This window comes from Ruditapes philippinarum, unplaced genomic scaffold (genome assembly GCF_026571515.1).
Source record: "Ruditapes philippinarum isolate M1 unplaced genomic scaffold, ASM2657151v2 ctg517_1_1_1_1, whole genome shotgun sequence".
Classification (NCBI taxonomy): domain Eukaryota; kingdom Metazoa; phylum Mollusca; class Bivalvia; order Venerida; family Veneridae; genus Ruditapes; species Ruditapes philippinarum.
Genome location: NW_026862442.1, coordinates 487,215 through 510,302, shown reverse-complemented (window position 1 = coordinate 510,302; position 23,088 = coordinate 487,215). Strand labels below are relative to the sequence as shown.

Here is a 23,088-nt window from a genome sequence, read left to right as displayed (position 1 = left end):
CAATTCAATTTTTTTCTCAAAAAGTATTTGAGGTATCAACTTGAAACTTCATAGGTGGATACATTTTACTGAGGAGGGATGCAGCACACAAGAATGATAACCTACCCTGCATTATTTTTCAGTTATTGCCCTTTGTTATTTTCAGCCATCAGTATTCACATAGGTTTCAAATCTGTAATCACTATAGCCATCAGTTTTCATTACCAAAAGACCTCTTAAAATGGAATTATTCCGCTCTACTACATATACATTCTTCCAATGAGCAAACACATTCGGCGGGGGATGGCCATGTTGACATGGCTCTTGTTTAATTTGTGAAATCAATTATGTACATTTCTAATAAGCATGCCCTTCTTTTAACATTTCATGAGCAATCAGCCTAGATTTACCATACAATTGTTTCTTTTCCCAAATAAATTATCAAAGTTGTACCCTCTCTAAACTTAGAATACACACACAGGTTTCAATAATTATAGGCCTATTCTACCATTTTATGTAGTAGTCTAAGTTTAAGAACATCTGAGCATCTGTTAATACTTGACCAATAGCTGTGGTGAATATCAAACAGGTTATGTATATCAAATTACATTAATTACCCTTATTACAGATATCAAAATATGGCACATTGCATTATTTCCTTGTAAATGCTTATGATTATGGGTAATAATGATTAATAACAGGAAAATTGATAAAATAGCTTTAATTAGTGCCAGAAGATTACAGACATACATGTTGTATACCTAGCTCAAATCTTTGGCTAAAATTTGAAATATTTGTTATAGAATATTTAGCTGGATTACATTATTAGAAAAAGCTAAATATAAAACAAACATTTAATTTTTTTTATTGTTTTGCATAGTTGGATCATTATGAAATATTCACCCCCTTCCTGGCCACTATAACACACTTTTAACCTTTTTGTACTGATGTTTATGCATTATATTGGTAATTTCAAAGTTGTGCCAAGAATTTAGCTGTTGACTCAATGAAAATTAAAAGAATTTGTGTTGTTTAAATAGCATTAAAAACATGTAATACATACAGTTGTAACTTGTTAAACAGTTGTAAACTGTTATTTTAGGTAAAATAGTTTGTATCAGCTGTTTTCCTTAATATGAAAATTTGGCAAATATTACATTATTTAGATTTTCGCAATTTTAAAACATTGCAATGTATTTTCATGTCTTTGCATCAAAAGTATGAGAGGTCTTGTGCAAATGCTCCAGCAAATATACCTGAAATCATTAAAAAAATACAGTTTTGCACCTGTTGAATATATTTTTTCTGTGAGGTTATTTGGGCATAAAGATTGACCCTTGTCTGGGTCATGCTGCCCTTATGAAGACTGGTTTATTGTTGTGTGTAACTCCAAAAGTAGACTGGTTTATTGTTGTGTGTAACTCCAAAAGTAGACTGGTTTATTGTTGTGTGTAACTCCAAAAGTAGACTGGTTTATTGTTGTGTGTAACTCCAAAAGTAGACTGCTTTATTGTTGTGTGTAACTCCAAAAGTAGACTGGTTTATTGTTGTGTGTAACTCCAAAAGTAGACTGGTTTATTGTTGTGTGTAACTCCAAAAGTAGACTGCTTTATTGTTGTGTGTAACTCCAAAAGTAGACTGCTTTATTGTTGTGTGTAACTCCAAAAGTAGACTGGTTTATTGTTGTGTGTAACTCCAAAAGTAGACTGGTTTATTGTTGTGTGTAACTCCAAAAGTAGACTGGTTTATTGTTGTGTGTAACTCCAAAAGTATAACTGCTAGTCATGATATTTTTAATGAATAGTAATCAGCATCTGAGTATTTTTTATGCAAATTTAATTAAGATCAGCAGAATTATGTCCCCTGATTAATCTTAAAATACCAGTTTTAGGCTATTTTTGTTTGTAACTCAAAAAGCATATTTGCAAGAACAATGAAACTTTCTGATAATTGTTGCCAGCATGTGATTTCTAATGCACCGGCATAATTTGATGCAAATTTTTTGGACTTAGGCAGAGTTATGCCCCTTGATTAAGCCAAAAAAAAAAAAAAACCTCCACAAAATCCCCAAACTTTTTAAGCTTGGCTATTCTTAAGAGAAAAAGTTCATGGTGTGGCTTGTTATTGCCTATATTAAGATTTCAAATTAACTATTTGCTAGAATTGTAGGAGGTTTGAAAAGATGGTAGGTCGATTTCAAAATTGAAAGGAATTATTCTGATTATTGTCGACATAAAAACTTGATTGAGAGATATTTTACTGGGAATTAATTGCTAAGACCTGATATTTTAATGTCTGGGAGCGGATGAATAATGTCGTCTGGCAAATAAGTGACTCAATACTTACATTATGGAACAGACAACAAAATAAGGAATTTAATACCTATTTTCTCCTTTGACTAGACGCGGTACCATCATTACTTGATCATGATATCCATATATTGCAGTACCTTGTTTCCTGTAGCAGACGCAATGTTTATTACATGATTACAATAAATGGACTGTGTTACAGTTTGTTATAGCTTTTTTACTTGTACTTTTATTGACAAGGCTATAGATTATATCCGGTAACTGATGCCCAGTCTAATATGATTTTAATTTCTCTTGTTTTATGGCGTTGCTTTAATAAGGCTTCTTTAATTCCTAAAAGATAGGCAATAATCTTAATGCAAGCTGCTTTAGGCACTGGCTTTAAATTGAAATGTGCATATTGATTATTTAGCAGACCTTGAAGACTCTTTTGTTGTTGGTGTTTTTATTTCTTGTCAAATAAATTTTAAGGGATTGTTTAAATGATTCATATTGGAATATGTTAATTTGAAATCTTTCTACACAGATACTGAAAATACCAAAGGCTTAGAATTAAGACTTAAATTAGCATACATAATGCAAATTTTTTGAAATCCCGTATCAAATATTCAGTTAAAAAAGTTGTGTTAATTTTTTATGAAAACTTGAAAGTTGTTTTAATGAGTTTAAATCTTTTAAAGTGTAAAAATTAGAAAGTTTACCTAGCTTTGAGCACATACTTTCTACAGAAATTACTTAAAACTTGAACTTAAATATGCCAAAATTTCTCTTATTTCATTTTTCTTTATGTATCAACTGAGGAAGCTGATTAAAGCGAAACATGTTTTGATACTTAATTTGTGTTGGTTTTTGATCCAATTGTCCTATCTTATTTCATTAGTAATATAACATGTTAGAAATATGTTGACAAGACTAGTGAATTCTGCCATATTTTGCACAATACATGTGCACAATACATATACTTATATTAGATGCACATAGAATATTACGACAATATTAGCATCACGTTTAAGCGTGCTGTGCGTTTTTATATGTTTATATGTTTATGGTCATTCATATGAGTTGCTTTCCGGTAATCAAAATTAAACAACGTTATTGAAGATCCAGTTCAATCTTTTGATTATTTAGTGTCAACATGAAAACATGTACACTCAAGTTTTACCTGCATCATTTTACTCATTTGTAGTTGTGCCGTTTTAAATAAATCCCATATAACTCACTGTAGTTATATACAAGTACATGTTTTTTGTTTGATTTCAGGTTGGTTCCGAGCTATTTTACCAAAGTCTGCTCTGCGTGTAGAGGAGGAAGCCTGGAATGCATATCCGTATACAAAAACACGGTACCGGTGCCCGTTTGTGGAAAAGTTTGTTCTTGAAGTGGAGACAAGATATCTCAATGATGGTGGAGAGTTGGATAATATATTCGGTCTTTCTCAATCTGAATTAAAAGAAAGAACAGTAGGTAGGAAACATATTGTTTGATGTTTTTACAATCAGTAGATGGGCCTCTGTTCCTGTCGTACAGCATTTTTAGTCCCCTACCGGTTTACCGGAGGGGACTTTAGGTTTACCCTCCGTCCGTCTGTCTGTCTGTCCGTCCGTCAGTTCGTCCGTCCGTCTGTCCGTCCGTCAGTCCGTCCGTCCACAAAACTGGATCCCGCGATAACGCAAAAAGTACTGAAAATATTTTAATGAAACTTGATATATGGATAGATGGCAGTATGGAGATTATGCATGTCTTTTTTTTTCTTCCTATGTTGAAAATTCTGGTTGCTATGGCAACAAATAGACTGAAAATATGACAAATTTTACACATAAACTGGATCCCGCGATAACGCAAAAAGTACTGAAAATATTTTTATGAAACTTGAAATATGGATATATGGCAGTATAGAGATTATGCACGTCTTTTTCTTTTCTTCCTATGTTGAAAATTCTGGTTGCTATGGCAACAAATAGACTGAAAATATGGCAAATTTTACACATAACCTGGATCCAGTGATAACACAAAAAGTACTGAAAATATGTTTATGAAACTTGACATATGGGTAGATGGCAGTATGGAAATTATGCACATCCTTTTCTTATCTTCCTATGTTGAAAATTCTGGTTGCTATGGCAACAAATAGACTGAATTTCAAGATTTCTTATTCTAGTTTTTAAGTTTTTTCACTATAAGTTCTTTATTTCTTAAGGTATTTTCTTCAAACTTTAAATATAAGTTGCTTGTCATCAACCATATCATATGTGGCAAGGTTTACAACTCTAGTACAAAATTTATCAGAATTACCTCCCTTGAACTTAAAATTTTCATGAAAAAAACATTGTTTTTTTTTAATAACTTCTTTTTCTGAATGTATCTACTTCAAACTTCATATAAATGTTTCTTATTGTCACTCAACATTTGCGAGTGTTCAATACTCTAGCAAGACTATTTCCAGAATTATGCCCCTTTTGAACTTAGACTTTTTTTTGAGAAATTGGTAATTTTTACTCCAACTTCTTCAATCATGATAGGATTTTAAAAATGTTATATTTTGATAACAGGGATGTTTAAAAAATAACTTTAGAGTGTCCTTCAGTCCGTCTGTCTGTACATAAAAACTGTTTCCTGTGATCACTTTTAAAGAACTTTTTCAACAAATTTACTTGAAATAGGAACCTAAGTGAATGGCCCTTCAGAATGTTGCTTGGGCTCTTACCGGTAGGGGACTTAATATGGATTGCTTGCAATACTATGATAATTGCTTGTTTTCTATCATTTTAATGGACTGCCACAAACACCAGTGAAATAACTTAAAATAATCAAGATGGGGAATGTTTTCTTCTCAATAAGGGAAACAATATTTTACTTGGCATTGGTCATACCTTCTTTTATGGCAGAAAACTTTATAAAGAGAAAAAAAACTACTGATAAATGGAAATGGTACTGTTTAACTGGTTGGAAGCGTATGATAGTATTTATCTTTGTATGAGTAATAGCAGTACATCATTTACGAAAAGCCTTTTGTTAGATATTACCATAATGATCTGTACATATGAAATTATTTACAGAATAATAAAAAAGGGCCATAATTCTGCCAAAAATGATGTAGTTACAAAATCCTGAAAAAGTTACCAAGGCACATAATTTTATGATGGCAATCATTTTGTGAAAATTTGGTTGAAATCCTAAACTAATGTTGACCTTCAAAAAGGAGTTTTGCACAGAAGAAGTTGTTAATGTCCAGCTAATACTCTCTGCCCACGGACTTCCACCAGTCTAATAATTGGAATACCTGATTAAGAAAATAACAACTGTGGTCCTTGCATTACAATATATTTCATCACAGTATTGTAAGCTGCAAGCAGGAACATTTGTAACCTGGAATAGCCCTTTGACTGATTGTGATAATATACCTTGGCACCTAAAGTCAGCCTAACATGCTTAAACTATATAACTATACCACAGCCACACCCTTTGTCTCTCTGATCTGTATTTTTATATCTTAATACATCTATTATTGCATGTTTTGTGCTCCAATGATTTTCATGATGGCCTATAGGTAATAAATTATACATTAACAAAAACCCTCTTGATGCAGGTTTTTTTTTCTTCTTCTAAAGCAGATGCCATTTAAGTGTGGCTACTCCCTGCTTTCTTTACAATTGAACTAAAATAAATTCTTCATATGAAACTAAATTGTCTATATTAACTGAAGAGAACTTAAGGTCAGATATACATACATAATTACCTTGTAACTAAAATAGTATGGTTTCAGAATTGTTTAAATGGTTCCCGCCTTTATGATCTTAATAGTACAATGTCATGATTACAAAACCAGCTGAGATGATATGTGCAGTCCCATGCAATTGCAACTCCAAATTTAATTCAATACTTGTTTGAAGAATTAACAAAAAGGATTGATTATTTTTTACCAGAAAATTAATATAGATCGTTTAATTTAGAAAACTATATGGAATTTTATGTCATATTGATCCAGAATGTTTTTACACACAAAATTCGAATTTCTACGAAGAAAGAATATGGACAAGACTATTGTATTCTTACGCCTAAAAAAAATAGTGCCTTAGAAACTGTTCTCATTGTATGTCATGGTCCAGAAAAAAATTATGATTTCGTATGATTCATTGCAAAATTCAAATGAAATATTGTGAAAGAAGTACAGTCAGAATGCCTCTGTGAAATGATTTAATGTCTTATGCATCCAAAATCTCTCGATTGATTACAAAGGATTTGAAGATTCTGTGAATTTTAGGGAAATAAAATTTTTGTAATCAGGAAAAAACACAAAAGACACAACATAATGCATTGAATAATCTGTTGGATTTTATTGGAATCAAAAAGTTTGAGAATGAATTACTTTAATTTGATTCTGTCCATTTGGAAGCTTATTAACCCAATTGATTATTTAAATTTTGAAATCCGTAAACCGTAACCTACTGTTTATTAATATAATGGGAATTGACCTGCTGTAAATTGGCACAGTTTAAAAGCTGCATGCCTCCAGATGAGCCAAATATTTCAATAAAATTAAACCTGAGAAAATTGTTTTAAGATTTTTGGAAAAAGTAAAAATATTCAAGATTTAAGAAATAATTTACTTGTTTTGTGTGATAAATGATTGATTTTTCAATATTTATAACCATATTTCTTCTGTGTTACTAACCCAGAAAAGGGTGTTTTTCGAACATTTTGACTTTATTTTGTTAATTTACATGGGTAAAGAGAGTGCTGCTTGTAATGTGTTAATTGCTTCCTTTTAGTTACCTCACAATATTTTACTTTTAAATACATTTCAAAATAATTTTAAAATAAGCATGAATCTGGAGGCGTGCTGCTGGAATATCAATATAAAAAAACAAACAAAAAAAACAAACTGCATGCAGTAGACTTAGGGGAGGGGGTGCAGGCTGCCCCGGATTTTATACTCAGGCAAATTGTTAGTCAGTTCCAGTTCCAGGTTAAGGGTTAAAAAATGTGTGATGGACTTGCCTTGAACTCCATAGGTAGGTAAACAATGTAGAATTTTGTCAGACTGCAGTAAGGTCCTAGCTGACAGACTGTTACACTGGTTGCAAAGTGAAAAGTCACTGTAAGAGATAATATTTATTCTTGAATCCTGCTGAATTTGTGTAAATTATTGTATTTTACCTTGCTTTGAAGTTGGATATCAGTCTTATGAATATTAGGGATTTCAATATTAAAAATTTAAGCTACCAACAGTATAGAGCCTGGTCAGACTGCACAGATTCACAGGTTGTCCTGGATACTGATAAATAAGACTAATCAATGCGGAAAGGGTCTAAAGAAAAAATTTGTCTGAAGAAAAAATAAGTAAAAATGTTTTAGTTAGTTTTAAATGATCAAAGAGAGAACAGAACAGAAATTGTGTTTAAGACACCAGTACATGGACATAAAATGCAATTCATCAATTCACAAAAAAAAAAAAAACTTGTACATAAAATACAAAGTCATATAAGAGTTTCTTCTCTTTTTCTCCAACAGTAATTCCAATTTCAACTATCAATGTCTGAGGGTTATTTTTATGGTAGGACAGAAACAAGAGACTTGTAACAGTATTGACATCTCAATAAGTTTCTATCATTATATAATGATTTACAACTGATATTTTCTTTCTCATTTTGATGAAATTTCTTACATAGTTCACGGTATCTAGATATTGGCTAAATTTGATGGAAATTGATCTAGTTGACTGGATTTTATTTCTGTGTTATTCAGGAAATGAAGAGAAATTCAGACAAAAACAAAATAGAACAAACATTTATCGATTTCAGAATTTTCTCATATTTAAAAAGAAGAGCAAGTTTTCCTATGTTAGATTGAAATTGAATTTTTTATTTGAAATCAATTTTTATGAAAGGCCTTCACAGCCTCTAGCTTACTTCCAATCAGTAATCCTTTGTCTCTGAGTTTAATGCCAGTGCTTTGTACTTTCGATTTATATGTTCAGAAATTATACAGCTAGCTTATGGAAAGACAGTGGTTCTGTTTCAATGCCTACCCATTCATGAAATAATGCAGAGGCCTTCATCCGCTAGTGCAGCCTGAAAGTTGCCATTTGACCATTACAGTGTGTGTTTGACTTGACTGTAACTCTAACCCCAAAAAATCTTAATGCTTCCCTATACAATTTTGTTGAATTTTTTAAACATATTCTCAAATTCAGACACCTGAATCAACAGTGTTTTTTCTTCTTGAAAGAAAGAGCATTATGGGACTTTAAATACAATATATGGCAGGGGCATGTTATGATGTAATTAAGTTCTCGGCTTTCAGGCAATTACAGAGAAAATTGTGTCTGAGAAAAATGTGACAGAATCCAAATGAGAATTAATGGGGAGATTTACTGGCTGTTACTGATAATTGAAACTGATAATGTTTTCTTACTGGTGCCAGAGAATGTGTCTATAGTTAGCTAAATACCATTTATGAGTAATATACTGGGGCTAAAGTTGAAATATAGAAACTGCCATCCAGTCTAGAGTTTGAAGCACTGCCATTGGCCAATTTTGAATTTGAGTTTTGAATAAGCCAATCAGATGCCAGAGTTTGAGACTGGTCTTCAGTTTCATTGATTTTCAACATGTCCATGTGATTTGAGTGTTTGACTTGACATTTGGAAGAATAGGGAGAGCTATTGTACTCGCTCATGTGTCTGCATCAAACTTTGGTAAAGTTTTTGCTTGTATTAGTTGGTATCTCAAAAATTTCTGATGGGAATGGGTTGAAAAATCACACACTTATTTAATGCATCAAAGCAAGTCACTGTAAAAGGCCAATCTTTCCAGTTTTTACTCTTTTATTCCAGATTTCATTGACATTGTAAAAGACAACATATCAAGTGGCGATTATAGAAGGGAGGAGGACCCTAAAATATTTGTATCCAAAGCTACGAATCGAGGCCCACTGAATGATAACTGGAGAGAAGAGTATAGTCAGTTGAGCAAAGTTAGTTCAGAAAAGAAAATTATGACTGCATATAAACTTTGCAGAGTTGAGTTTAAATATTGGGGAATGCAGACAAAAATTGAAAGATTTATACATGACATAGGTAATGTTTTTACATTGTATTTCTATGAAAGTTGTTAAGCTATCTATGATTATTTGCAAAATTTGTTAGAATGTTTACAAGATTGACATAAGAGCATGATTAAGTCAGATAATTTTAGATATCTTATCTTTACCATGCTAAATTCTTTGGTGGTCTTAATGCTAGTTTTAATTTGGAACTGTTGATTTTATCAAAAAGCTAAAATTACGTGAGCAACATTATTATGTATGGTAAGGTATGGTAAGTAATATGTATACTTGTTGCTGTTGGCAAAGGCCAGTCATAATGGCCAATGAAACAAAATTTTCAAACTTTACTTTGCTTCTAAAGAATTTATAGGTGCATGTTGCTAATAACATAAAGCTTTAACTATTATATAAAACAATATTTTGGTAAAGATATTTCAAGGTTCCAATAGACAGCATTGAACAATACAAATATAACAGTATATATAATATAGCCATGCCATGACAAAACCAACATAGTGCGTTTGGACCAGCATGGATCCAGACCAACCTGCGCCTCCGCGCAGTCTGATCAGGATCCATGCTGTTCGCTATCAGTTTCTCTACTTGTAAAAGGGTTGGTAAGCGAACAGCATGGATCCTGATCAGACCAGTGCAGGCTGGTCTGGATCTATGCTGGTCGCAAACCCATTATGTTGGTTTTGTCATGATGTGGCTCAATTATATCTTCATGAAGTGTTGATTTATATCTCCCTCAACAAGTAAAAGACAGGAAGTTGCCTGATGACTTTAACAAGAACAGATATCTAACAAAATCAAACTAAGAAAGAGAGGAACAGAAAAAAAAAAAAAATGAATTTAGATGTTTTGTAAAAAGATGATATTTATATTTATATATCTGTGTATGTTTAGGGTTACGCAAGACAATGTTACGAGCGCACAGACAGGCCTGGTGCTGGCAAGACGAGTATCATGGTCTACAGTTAGCTGACATACGTAAACTGGAGTACGAAACACAACTTGCTTTACAAGAAACAATGGCTGCGGCCAATGAAAATGAAGACTTTGTACAAAATAACGAAAGTTCAAAATCAACGAATAAGAAATCAGAAATAGTTGATAATTTGACTGCTAGTTCTGATTCAAAACATTCGTCCAGTCCCAAAATTCAAGTGTCAAAATCTAATAACGGACTTCAAGATGACAAAGCTAAGTCTGGAAGCCCTGTTCCATCGCAAATTTCAAAACATTCCGCAAGGTCGAGAAGTAAAAGTCAGCTGTCAAAGTCCAAAACGTCTCTAGGTAAGGACACAATTATATATATAATGTTATACCTAATACCTGAACTTTCAGTATTTAATTTCGATTTGGTTCTTGACATTTTAAACAGGACTTGAATTTTTGTTAATATTTATGGTGTCTTACATATGCCTCAAATACTTTCACAAATTGCGTCATCAGTATTTGATAGGATATAAAATTTAATATAAATAGCTAAATCATGTAATGTATTATGTCTGACTGATTTAAAAGTACATGATGGTGATTTTTATCACAACATTAAAATCAAAAGTTAATCGTTAAAACTTGAAAATGTCAATTAGTACATGAATTTTTATTTCCTGAATAGAAATGACTTATTACACAAGGAAATGATATTCATAACTTTAACACTCTTATTAGAGATGTTACAATCATAAAATATTATTCTGTGCTTTATTTTCACCAACTAATGGGAATTTTATATTGACTAACTAATGGGAATTTTATATTGACTAAAAGGTAAAAGACTGTACAAAATTTCTTCATTATTTAAATTGTTGCTTGAGAAATGATACTTTTGATGTCAAAAATCAATGAAATATAACAGATGCGTGACTGTTTTTAGCTCACCTGTCACAAAGTGACAGGGTGAGCTTTTGTGATCGCTTTTCGTCCGGCGTCCGTCCGTCCGTCGTCCGTCCGTCGTCCGTCCATCCGTCCGTAAACTTTTGCTTTAAATGACATCTCCTCATAAACCACTGAGCCAATTTCATCCAAACTTCACAGGAATGTTCCTTTGGTGGTCACCTATAAAAATTGTTCAAAGAATTTAATTCCATGCAGAACTCTGGTTGCCATGGCAACCGAAAGAAAAATCTTTAAATATCTTCTTTTAAACAACCCTAAGAGCTAGAGCTTAGATATTTGGCATGAAACATCTTCTAGTGAGTGTCTACCAAGTTTGTTCAAATAAAAGCCCTGGGGTCAAAATTGGCCCCGCCCCAGGGGGTCATTGATTTTCCCTATATGCATATAGTAAAAACTTAAAAAATCTTCTTTTAAAGAACCCAAAGAGCTAGAGCTAAGATATTTAGCATGAAACATCTTCTAGTGAGTGTCTACCAAGTTTGTTCAAATAAAAGCCCTGGGGTCAAAATTGGCCCCGCCCCGGGGGTCATTGATTTTCCCTATATGCATATAGTAAAAACTTAAAAAATCTTCTTTTAAAGAACCGTAAGAGCTAGAGCTTAGATATTTGGCATGAAACATCTTCTAGTGAATGTCTACCAAGTTTGTTCAAATAAAAGCCCTGGGGTCAAAATTGGCCCCGCCCCAGGGGGTCATGGATTTTCCCTATATGCATATAGTAAAAACTTCAAAAATCTTCTTTTAAAGAACCCAAAGAGCTAGAGCTAAGATATTAAGCATGAAACATCTTCTAGTGAGTGTCTACCAAGTTTGTTCAAATAAAAGCCCTGGGGTCAAAATTGACCCCGCCCCAGGGGGTCATAGATTTTCCCTATATGCATATAGTAAAAACTTAAAAAATCTTCTTTTAAGGAACCATAAGAGCTAGAGCTTAGATATTTGGCATGAAACGTCTTCTAGTGAATGTCTACCAAGTTTGTTCAAATAAAAGCCCTGGGGTCAAAATTGACCCCGCCCCAGGGGGTCATAGATTTTCCCTATATGCATATAGTAAAAACTTAAAAAATCTTCGTTTAAAGAACCCAAAGAGCTAGAGCCAAGATATTTAGCATGAAACATCTTCTAATGAGTGTCTACCAAGTTTGTTCAAATAAAAGCCCTGGGGTCAAAATTGGCCCCGCCCCAAAAACTTAAAAATTTTTCTTTTAAAGAACTCAAAGAGCTAGAGCTAAGATATTTAGCATGAAACATGTTCTAATGGGTGTCTACCAAGTATGTTCAAATAAAAGCCCTGGGGTCAAAACTGGCCCCGCCCGGGGGGTCATTGATTTCTTTATATGTGTATAGCAAAAACTTAAAAATCTTCTTTGAAAAAACCCAAATAGCTAGAGTTTAGATATTAAGCATGAACTATCTTTAAGTAAATATCTACAAAGTTTGTTCAAATAAAAGCCCGGGGGTCAAAACTGGCCCTGCCACAGGGGTGTCATTGTTTTTAACTATATGTGTATAGTAAAAACTTTAAAAATCTTTTTTTAAAAAACCCAATGAGCTAGACCTTAGATGTTTAACATGAAACATCTTCTTATGGGTGTCTACCAAGTCTGTTCAAATAAACAAATAAAAGCCCTTGGGTAAAAATTGGCCTGGGGGTGGGGGGGGGGGGCTATATACAGGTGAGCGACCTCAGGGCCATCATGGCCCTCTTGTTCAATGTTGTAATACCATTGTGAGTTCCTACAAAATCTCATGAAATCTAAATGAAATCTCCTGTTTCATTTTTTTTGCTTCAATTTTGGAGGAATATCTATATGTGGCTGATTGTTTAGTCATTTCTTAAAGGGAGTTAGTCACATTATATGAGGGCCTGTGTTTTGTTTGGTTTTTCATTTTTGGGAACAGCAAAGAAAAACATGAGTTTCGATTTTGATTGATGATTAAAATGAAGAAATGCATAACAAGAACTAACTTCTTTTTATAGATTTTGTATTCTATTTTTAGAATTATGATCTATTTTTAGATTCTAGTCAAGTATCTGATTGGAGGTTTCAGAGCCTTGAGCAGTTGCAGGAATCAAGCTCAGATGAGGATGAGTTCTATGATGCCCAAGGTAATGAAGACTATCTGCTTCTATATTTCAGATGTGAATTTGAGACCAGTCTAGAAGTTCTTGCAAATGATTGGTTCATTTCATTTCTCAGTTTTCAAATTAGCCAATGACAAACAATTGTAATAATAGACTGGTCTTAGCAGAGACATACAATGTATAAAACATGGTATATTAAAGTGTCTCTGGTTTTAGTTAAAAATAGTTTTTCACATGAATTTACTTTGCTATAATTATTGTAGAGAATGACAGAATAAATTTTTGTTGGCTATTAATTGCAATCTTTGTGAAAAGTTTAGTTTTTCAAGTGTGTAGCACATTTTTATGCTCCCCGAAAAATTTTGGGGGAGCATATAGTCGTCGGGTTGTCCGTCCGTCCATCAGCCTGTCCGTCCGTTCGCGAGCAACATTTGTATCGCTACCTTAAAGGTCAAGGTCACAGCATGACCTTGCATCAAAATCGTGTCCAGTCCATAACTTCTTTATTTGAAGTCAGATTTTAAAACTATATCACAGAAATGATCACCATATTGAGACGACGTGTCGCGTGCAACATTTGGGTCACTACCTTGAAGGTCAAGGTCACAGCATGACCTTGCATCAAAATCGTGTCCGGTCCATAACTTCTTTATTTGAAGTCGGATTTTAAAACTATTTCACAGAAATGATCACCATATTGAGACGACGTGTCGCACGCAACATTTGGGTTGCTACCTTGAAGGTCAAGGTCACAGCATGACCTTGCATCAAAATCGTGTCCGGTCCATAACTTCTTTAATTGAAGTCAGATTTTAAAACTATTTCACAGAAAGGATCACCATATTGAGACAATGTGTCACACGCAATATTTGGGTCGCTACCTTGAAGGTCAAGGTCACAGCATGACCTTGCATCAAAATCGTGTCCGGTCCATACCTTCTTAATTTGAAGTCGGATTTTAAAACTATTCACAGAAATGATCACCATATTGAGACGACGTGTTGTGCGCAACATTTGGGTCGCTACCTTGAAGGTCAAGGTCACAGCATGACCTTGCAGCAAAATCCTGTCCAGCCCATAACTTTGTTATTTGAAGCCAGATTTTAAAACTATTTCACAGAAATGATCACCATATTAAGACTTCGTGTCACGCCCAACATTTGGGTCGCTACTTTGAAGGTCAAGGTCACAGCATGACCTTGCAGCAAAATCATGTCTAGCCCGTAACTTCCTTATTTGAAGTCTGATTTTACAACTATTTCACAGAAATGATCACCATATTGAGACAATGTGTCTTGCACAACATTTGGGTTGTTTTTACACTTTGAACATTGCCTGTGACATAACTCTGACACTACAAGAGGTATACCTTCCTGTGTCCAAAACCTATTAGGGGAGCATCACCCGGTTCAACCGGCTCTTGTCTTTGGTAAAAGTTTCATAAAGCTGTGCATGCTTCCTTTTTCTTGCTTTCTACTCGTAGATTTTAGGCAGAAAAGATTATGTTTTTGTTCAAATGTTAAAACAATTTTGTTTATTTCACATCTTCAATAATATTTTTATGTTTTATCTATCTCATAAATGAGTATTGTTTCTATTTTGCTTATTAATTTGTTAGTCTTTCATCATGAAATGTTGTGAGTCTACGTAGATTTGATTTAAAACAGATCAGAATTGTCTGTTTATAATGAATACTTTCTCATTACAAATGAATTACTTTAATTTCTTATCAGTTGTTATGCAGCTCTGATTTACTATACTTTTCATCTGTTGAAATGGGAATGAAGATTTTTGTATGATTTAAATGATAACAGCTGTATATATCAAATCATGCAAATGATTCTAAGGTTGCTAGGCAACCAGGAAGGATGTATTCTTCAGGGACAAAATTAAATTATGGAAGTTTACTTTGACATGCATATAGAACAATGATGTTTTAATGTTTAGTAATGGATATATTTGAAATATATCACACTTCAAAGCAATGATATATCATCACTTCAAAATATGTTTCTCTTATCTCAATTGTTTCAGCATTTGGTAATTTTCTTAAAAGATACTTCATAGATTAAAATAAGTTTCTGTATGTTACATTTTTATGCTAAATTTAAGTTGTAACCCCAAATTAATTGCTCACTGGAATCCTTGTGTATGGTAATTTGTTCAAAGTTGTAAGAACCAGTCTGGTAAATCAAATCATTTCATTGGACAATTTTAAATAAGAGTTATCCAATCAGAGCCTCTTACTTTAGACTGGTTCCCAAATATTTATTACTTGGGTGACTTTACTCCTAGTGTACATTGAATAGAAATACTCAAAATACTAAATGAGATAAGAATGTATGTTTGAATATATTTGTCATATTAGCTTGAAAAATGAAATACTTGTCTATTTTGTCTATATTTGTATCCTTATTTGAAAAAAATTTGATTATTATCTTTACTCTTTTAAAGTTTATATGTCATTTGTATTTAATATAATTGTGACATCAGTAAGTGAATTAACTTCAACCTAATAAAGAAAAAAAAACTTTATATAATAAAATAGCTGATTTAATCTAATTCTGATACCTCAGTGAATAAAACATTAAAACTTTGCATATATATTGCTTGTTCAGAGAATGTTGTCACGGAGAGAGAAGGTCCAAATGAAGGTGGTACGTAGGTTGTATTGCTGGAAAGCATGGTTTTGAGGGTGTTTGTTGATAACTTTGGTTTCCCTTTTTGAAACATGGAGTTTTTGTTATAGAAGTGGCATTAATAGTTTGTTTGCTGAAAATATTAGACAACGCAAAAAGGTGCAACTCACTTCAGCTGCAAGACCATTGTTCATGAAGCTCAGTTGTTGAATGCAGTTATAATGGTTTGGCACTGTGGAAAACTGCTTACTTTGAATAATTTATAACCTAAAACATTAACAAATAAACATAACTTTTATCTTGAATGAAATATAAGTATATTTAAATGTTAAAAGCTACTTGCCTGTTCTCCTAATTTTTATAAGTGACTAAATATACTTAAATCTTGAGACCCACAAGTCAAGAAAAGACCACACAGAATTTCATAAATGGATTTGTCAAGTTTCCATTTCTGGAACTTTTCATTGTCAATTTTCAGAGATGTTAAGATGAAAAATAAAAGATAGTCAGCCAACAGCATAAAACATTGTCAGTCTACACACATAATGTAGGCTGGCCTGGCTTTTTACTGGTGGCAAACTTTAATTGCTCTTAGGTTCCAGTTTTATAAGGGTTAAGGGTGATGTGGCTACCTGTCTGCAGTGTCTGTGTATCAAACCTGGGATGATGGGTTTGAACCATACTGGGGACGCAACCTTATATGACAACAGTTCTGTGTAGTCTTTGGAAGCAGATTTAAAGGAGTGGTTTATATAAGCCTCAAACTTCCATCTGTCCCAAACTAAAATAATTAAAAAAATGTATAGGCTTAAACAGATTTTTGTCTTTTTTTTCTTTTGTATAATAAGTGATATTTATAAAATACTATTCTTTTTAGTCCCCTACTGGTTTAACCGGAGGGGACTTTAGGTTTACCCTCCGTCCGTCTGTCCGTCTGTCTGTCTGTCTGTCAGTCTGTCAGTCCGTCAGTCCGTCCGTCCACAAAACTGGATCCCGCGATAACGCAAAAAGTACTGAAAATATTTTTATGAAACTTGATATATGGATAGATGGCAGTATGGAGATTATGCACGTCTTTTTTTTTTCTTCCTATGTTGAAAATTCTGGTTGCTATGGCAACAAATAGTCTGAAAATATGGCAAATTTAACACATAAACTGGATCCAGTGATAACTCAAAAAGTACTGAAAATATTTTTATGAAACTTGAAATATGGGTAGATGGCAGTCTGGAGATTATGCACATCTTTTTCTTTTCTTCCTATGTTGAAAATTCTGGTTGCTATGGCAACAAATAGCCTGATTTTCAAGATTTCTGATTTAAATTTTTCAGCTTTTTCACTATATGTTCTTTATTTCTTAAGGTGTTTACTTCAAACTTTAAATATAAGTTTCTGGTCATCAACCACATCATATGTGACAAGGTTTATAACTCTAGCACAAAAAATATCAGTATTACCTCCCTTGAACTTAGATTTTTTAGGAGAAAAAATGTTGTCTTTTTTAAATAACTTCTTTATTTCCTAATGTATCTACTTCAAACTTCATATATATGTTTCTTATTATCACTCGACATTTTTGAGAAGGTTAAATACTCTAGCAAGACTATTTCCAGAATTATGTCCCCCTTGAACTTAGATTTTTTTTCGAGAAACTGGTATTTTCACTTCAACTTCTTCATTCCTTATAGGATTTACTTTAAAATCCCACATCGTATTAATATGACAAGGTTGTATAAACATAATTTCCTTACTAAGCATGGAAACTTAACACATTACTGTGATATAGACAAACTTATTTTATTATGTTTTGTGGTTGATATTTTCAAATACAGACTTCATCCTCAAATTCATTATAAATGGCAATACACAGGAGTGTATGACAATTAAAGAACTTTTTGAGGGACCGGTAGGGGACTACTGTATTGCCCGCAATACTATCAAATGCTTGTTTTTAAAGTCTTTTTTGTTGCCATTAGTATGATGAGTTATTAATCCAGAAATACAGCAAAAGGAGACCAGATCTAGTCAATGCTTTGGTTAACCAGGGATGTTTCCTTATCCAACACTTTTATACAGTGTGCATAATATTCAACAAGGTTTTTCTAAGCAATGTTTGAAGTAATTAAAGTTAATACACATATATTTACATTTTCCTGTTAACCTTTCCTGGTTGACTATAATACTTATTGCATTTCCTGCTTCACTTAAAATGTTGTTTACATTCAAATTACATAATAATTGACTGTTAAGAAAATTTTACCAACAGCTGTTCACATTTTAAATTGTTAAAAAAAAATATTTATAATAAATAAATAAATAAGAAATTAATTAATTAATTAATTAAAACTGATTAAATAAAACTGATTACTTAAAACTGATTGTTAAAAACTGATTAATTAATTGAAATTAATTAATTAATTAATTAATTAATTAATTAATTGCTTTCTTTTTTCTTTCTTTCTTTCTTTCTTTCTTTCTTTCTTTCTTTCTTTCTTTCTTTCTTTCTTTCTTTCTTATTTTTCTTTCTTTCTTTCTTATTTTTCTTTCTTTCTTTCTTCCTTTCTTTGAATTTGTAAATGTACAAAAAAAACACAAATTTTTTTACATAAATTTAGGATCAATTAATTACAATTGTGACAGATGCTTTTTGTACTCAAGTTTATGGCTTGAACGTTAGTATATAACCTTGAGTAGAATCTGCTATTTTATTCTAGATTTTGGATTAGAGAATTTTCAGCTTTGATGCCTCCTCACTCCATGCTTTGTGGCCATTTATTTTTTTGGATATTTTGGCGTTGTTTTTTTTTTTGACACAAGTAAGGTCATTTATGGCTGATTAAAAGTAACTTGAGAAAGTTTACATTATAAAAATATGCTATAATTCAATTATGTATAAATACTGTAAAAGTTAAGAGAAAGAAACAAAAAAAAAATCATTAAATATTTATTTAAAAAGTAAAGATATATAACATTTTAAGAATAAAATACTTTGTCATATATTTAATGTTTAAACAGTTAAGGTTGATTTAGGTCAAGAAGTTATAAAATTCTTGGAAAAGAATTTTGAAAAAAAATATTTAAATCAAACTTATTATAGAACTTCACACTGCATAGAAATTTGGTTTTAAATTAATATTCTTTTTTGTTATGATATTTTTTATGTTTGCTTGTATGTAAAACAAAACATGATATTTTGCAAAGTTTGCATCTATTTGTTATGTTCTTTAAATTGAACATACTTCTGTTTTGCACTGGTTTTAAGGACACATTATGCTTCTACACTGCATAGAGCTGAATCAACTTTATTTTGTTTTCATTATACTCTTTTTTTACACTTAACACTTTTTTTAAGTTCAACTCTATATATATTTTTAGTACATTATACATGTTCATCTTTGAATTAGGCACATTTAATGTTTGCATATAGTTGTATATATTGTATGCTGGCACTTAGCTTGAATGTTTAGCTTAAAATGTTGTATTGATTTAAATAATTATTTTGTTTTGTACAGTATATTATTTTCATTTCTGTTTTTCCTATATGTTGTTCTGTAGGTCTTTGTGATGATGTTTTCAACTCTGATTTAGACTGCTCTGAGTCAGAGGCACATTTTGCATGTAAGTACCCCACCCACTTATGTTTTTCTATGTACCCCACCCACTTGTGTTTTATATGTACCCCACCCACTTTTGTTTAAATTGACTCTGTCTACATGTATCTTTGCTTTCCATGTAACACAGCACAGTTTGTATAGTATCACTTTTCACTGACAGGATTTTATTATGCCCCCATTTCGAAGAAAAGGGGGTATATTGCTTTGCACTTGTCGGTCCGTCGGTCCGTAGACCAAATGGTTTCCGAGTGATAACTAAAGAACCCTTAGGCCTAGGAACTTCAAACTTGGTATGGTGATTGGTCATGACCAGTAGATGACCCCTATTGATTTTGGGGTCAAGAGGTCAAAGGTCAAGGTCACATTGACCTTGTAAGCAAAAACGGTTTCCGATCAATAACTAAAGAACCTTAAGGCCTAGGAACTTCAAACTTGGTATGGTGATTGGTCATGATCAGTAGATGACCCCTATTGATTTTGGGGTCAAGGGGTCAAAGGTCAAGGTCACATTGACCTTGTAGGTAAAAACCGTTTCCGATCAATAACTAAAGAACTTTAAGGCCTAGGAACTTCAAACTTGGTATGGTGATTGGTCATGACCAGTAGATGACCCCTTTTGATTTTAGGGTCAAGGGGTCAAAGGTCAAGGTCACATTGACCTCTTGGGTAAAAACGGTTTCTGATCAATAACAAAAGAACCCTTAGGCCTAGGAACTTCAAACTTGGTATGGTGATTGGTCATGATCAGTAGATGACCCCTATTGATTTTGGGGGTCAAGGGGTCATAGGTCAAGGTCACATTGACCTCTTGAATAAAAACGGTTTCTGATCAATAACAAAAGAACCCTTAGGCCTAGGAACTTCAAACTTGGTATGGTGATTGTTTATGACCAGCAGATGACCCCTATTGATTTTGGGGTTAAGGGGTCAAAGGTCATATTGACCTTGTAGGTAAAAACGGTTTCCGATCAATAACGAAAAAACCCTTAGGCCTAGGGACTTCAAACTTGATATGGTGATTGGTCATGACCAGCAGATGACCCCTATTGATATTGGGGTTAAGGGGTCAAAGGGCAAGGTCACATTGACCTTGTAGGTAAAAATGCTTTCCAATCAATAACTTAAGAACCCTCAGGCCTAGGAACTTCAAACTTGGTATGGTGATTGGTCATGACCAGCAGATGACCTATTGATTTTGGGGTCAAGGGGTCAAAGGTCAAGGTCACATTGACCTTGTAGGTAAAAACGGTTTCCGATCAATTAACTAAAAATGCTTAGGCCTTGGAACTTCAAACTTTGTATGATGATTGGTCATGACCAGCAGATGACCCCTATTGAGTTTTGGGTCAAGGGGCAAAGGTCAAGGTCACATTGACCTTGTAAGTAAAAACGGTTTCTGATCAATAACTTAAGAACACTTAGGCCTAGGAACTTCAAACTTAGTATGGTGATTTGTCATGACCAGCAGATTACCCCTATTGATTTTGGGATCAAGGGGTCAAAGGTCAAGGTCACATTGACATTGTAAGTAAAACCGGTTTTTGATCAATAACTAAAGAACGCTTCGGCCTAGGAACTTCAAACTTGGCATGGTGATTGGTCATGACCAGCAGATGACCCCTATTGATTTTGTGGTCAAAGGTCAAGGTCACATTGACCTTGTATTTTAAAACGGTTTCCGATCAATAACCAAAGAAGCCTTAGGCCTAGGAACTTCAAACTTGGTATGGTGATTGGTCATGACCAGCAGATGACCTATTGATTTTGGGGTCAAGGTGTCAAAGGTCAAGGTCACATTGACCTTGTAGGTAAAAACGGTTTCCGATCAATTAACTAAAAACGCTTAAGCCTAGGAACTTCAAACTTTGTATGATGATTGGTCATGACCAGCAGATGACCCCTATTGAGTTTTGGGTCAAGGGGTCAAAGGTTAAGTTCATGACCAGTAGATACTTGATAACCCTTATTAATTTTTTGATCACTGGGTCAGAAGTCATGCATAATAACCTTATCACATGACTAATTGGCTGCTGATAGGGGGCATACATGTTTTACAAACATATCTTGTTATTGTAGCTCTGTCATTTACAGAAACAAATTGATTGAAATTAGCCATATAAAATGAATTACAATTAATGGCTATTAATTTACCTTTTCCAAAAAAAATGCTTATCGATGCTTTCCTAATTATGCATGATGTGTAGATTTAACTAAGATAAAGTATGCAATTTATTACCTATAATGCTTATATACGGGTTGTTCAAGAGGTTTAGTTTTTCAAGTATATATTTCCTATGTACTATTGTAAGAAAATTTATGAATCTCAATCATAACACAGTGTTGTATAGTTAGACGCTAATAAGAAAGAAAAAAAAAAGCTTTGTAAAAAAAAAAATGACTGTCACTGTATGAATGACAGTCACTGTTTAAGATACAGTCGAGACTGCCTTAGCGACCCCCTGATTTAAACGACTCCCTGTCTTATCCGACCTTGTTTCAGTCCTCCCAACGTATTTTCCTATATAAATGGTCTGAATTAAACGACTCCCTGTCATATGTGACAAGCGACCCTAATTGTCTGGTCCCAATGCAATGTTTGGTCTGATTTAAACGACTTTCACACCTTTTAATTGTCCGTTAATAAGATAATTTATACCTATTATAAAACCCAGAGGGCCAAAATAATTAAGTCCAATTATAATCCAGTAGCAAATAAAGTCTACACACCTCTATCTCAATTACACAGTATACATGCAGGTATCAAGTGACGTAGCGTCTGTTCATGGGAAGCATGATGTAATCGATGTGTGTGTAATGTACATAAAGTGAACTGGGTTAAGACTTGTGTTAGATTTTTTTTTATTATAGAGTGCCCACGGAAGATTTTTTAAGCAGCATTTTTTTAATTTACCTTTCTATGGCTGCATAATTAATACGGAAAAAATATTGATATCAAACCAGAAAAAGTTTTGGATATGGATATGTAACACAATTTTTTCATGGTTTTATTTCATAAATATGATGCTCAAATTAAGATTTGTCAATATTGTAAGTTTAAATAAGCATGATTTATAAAGATATCACCCAATTTAACATTTCATGTAAATAAAGGTCATTAAAGGGAGGTAATTAGAACTTTATTTTCTATAAATTCTTAGTCAAATTTTCAAATAAGAAATCAATGCATGTAATTTATTGATTAAATATAATGTGCACAAATATTTGCAGTACACATTTTACATATTCTTTGATGTTGGAAAATTGTTTTATTTGCATAATTACAGTATATCTATATATATTTTTTTTGCAAGTGTAGTGAACAAACAATATCAATCACAAAACATACAGGATCTTTATGTCACAATGGTATATAGACAGATAGATGATATTTAAATTTAATTTTCTTTGAGACTGTATTAAGAGACTCCCTGTCATATGTGACCTTTTTCTGAAGATCCCTTGGAAAGTCACATATGACAGTCTCGACTGTATTTTGATTTTTCTGA

The 23,088-nt window shown here is 32.9% G+C and overlaps 1 protein-coding gene across 5 annotated transcripts in view; it reads left to right on the top strand.

Annotated features, from left to right (window-relative positions):
• The window catches only part of LOC132719104 (protein retinal degeneration B-like), a 96,233-nt gene that overhangs the window by 36,869 nt on the left and 36,276 nt on the right, over window positions 1-23,088 (top strand). For 4 of the 5 annotated variants that reach the window (XM_060702850.1, XM_060702846.1, XM_060702845.1 and 1 more), the window contains exons 5-9: window positions 3,549-3,752; window positions 9,124-9,366; window positions 10,245-10,634; window positions 13,264-13,353; window positions 19,524-19,586. In XM_060702850.1, coding sequence (XP_060558833.1) covers window positions 3,549-3,752; window positions 9,124-9,366; window positions 10,245-10,634; window positions 13,264-13,353; window positions 19,524-19,586 — 990 coding nt within the window. The remainder of the gene's footprint in view (window positions 1-3,548; window positions 3,753-9,123; window positions 9,367-10,244; window positions 10,635-13,263; window positions 13,354-19,523; window positions 19,587-23,088) is intronic. The other variant, XM_060702847.1, reaches the window with a different exon arrangement.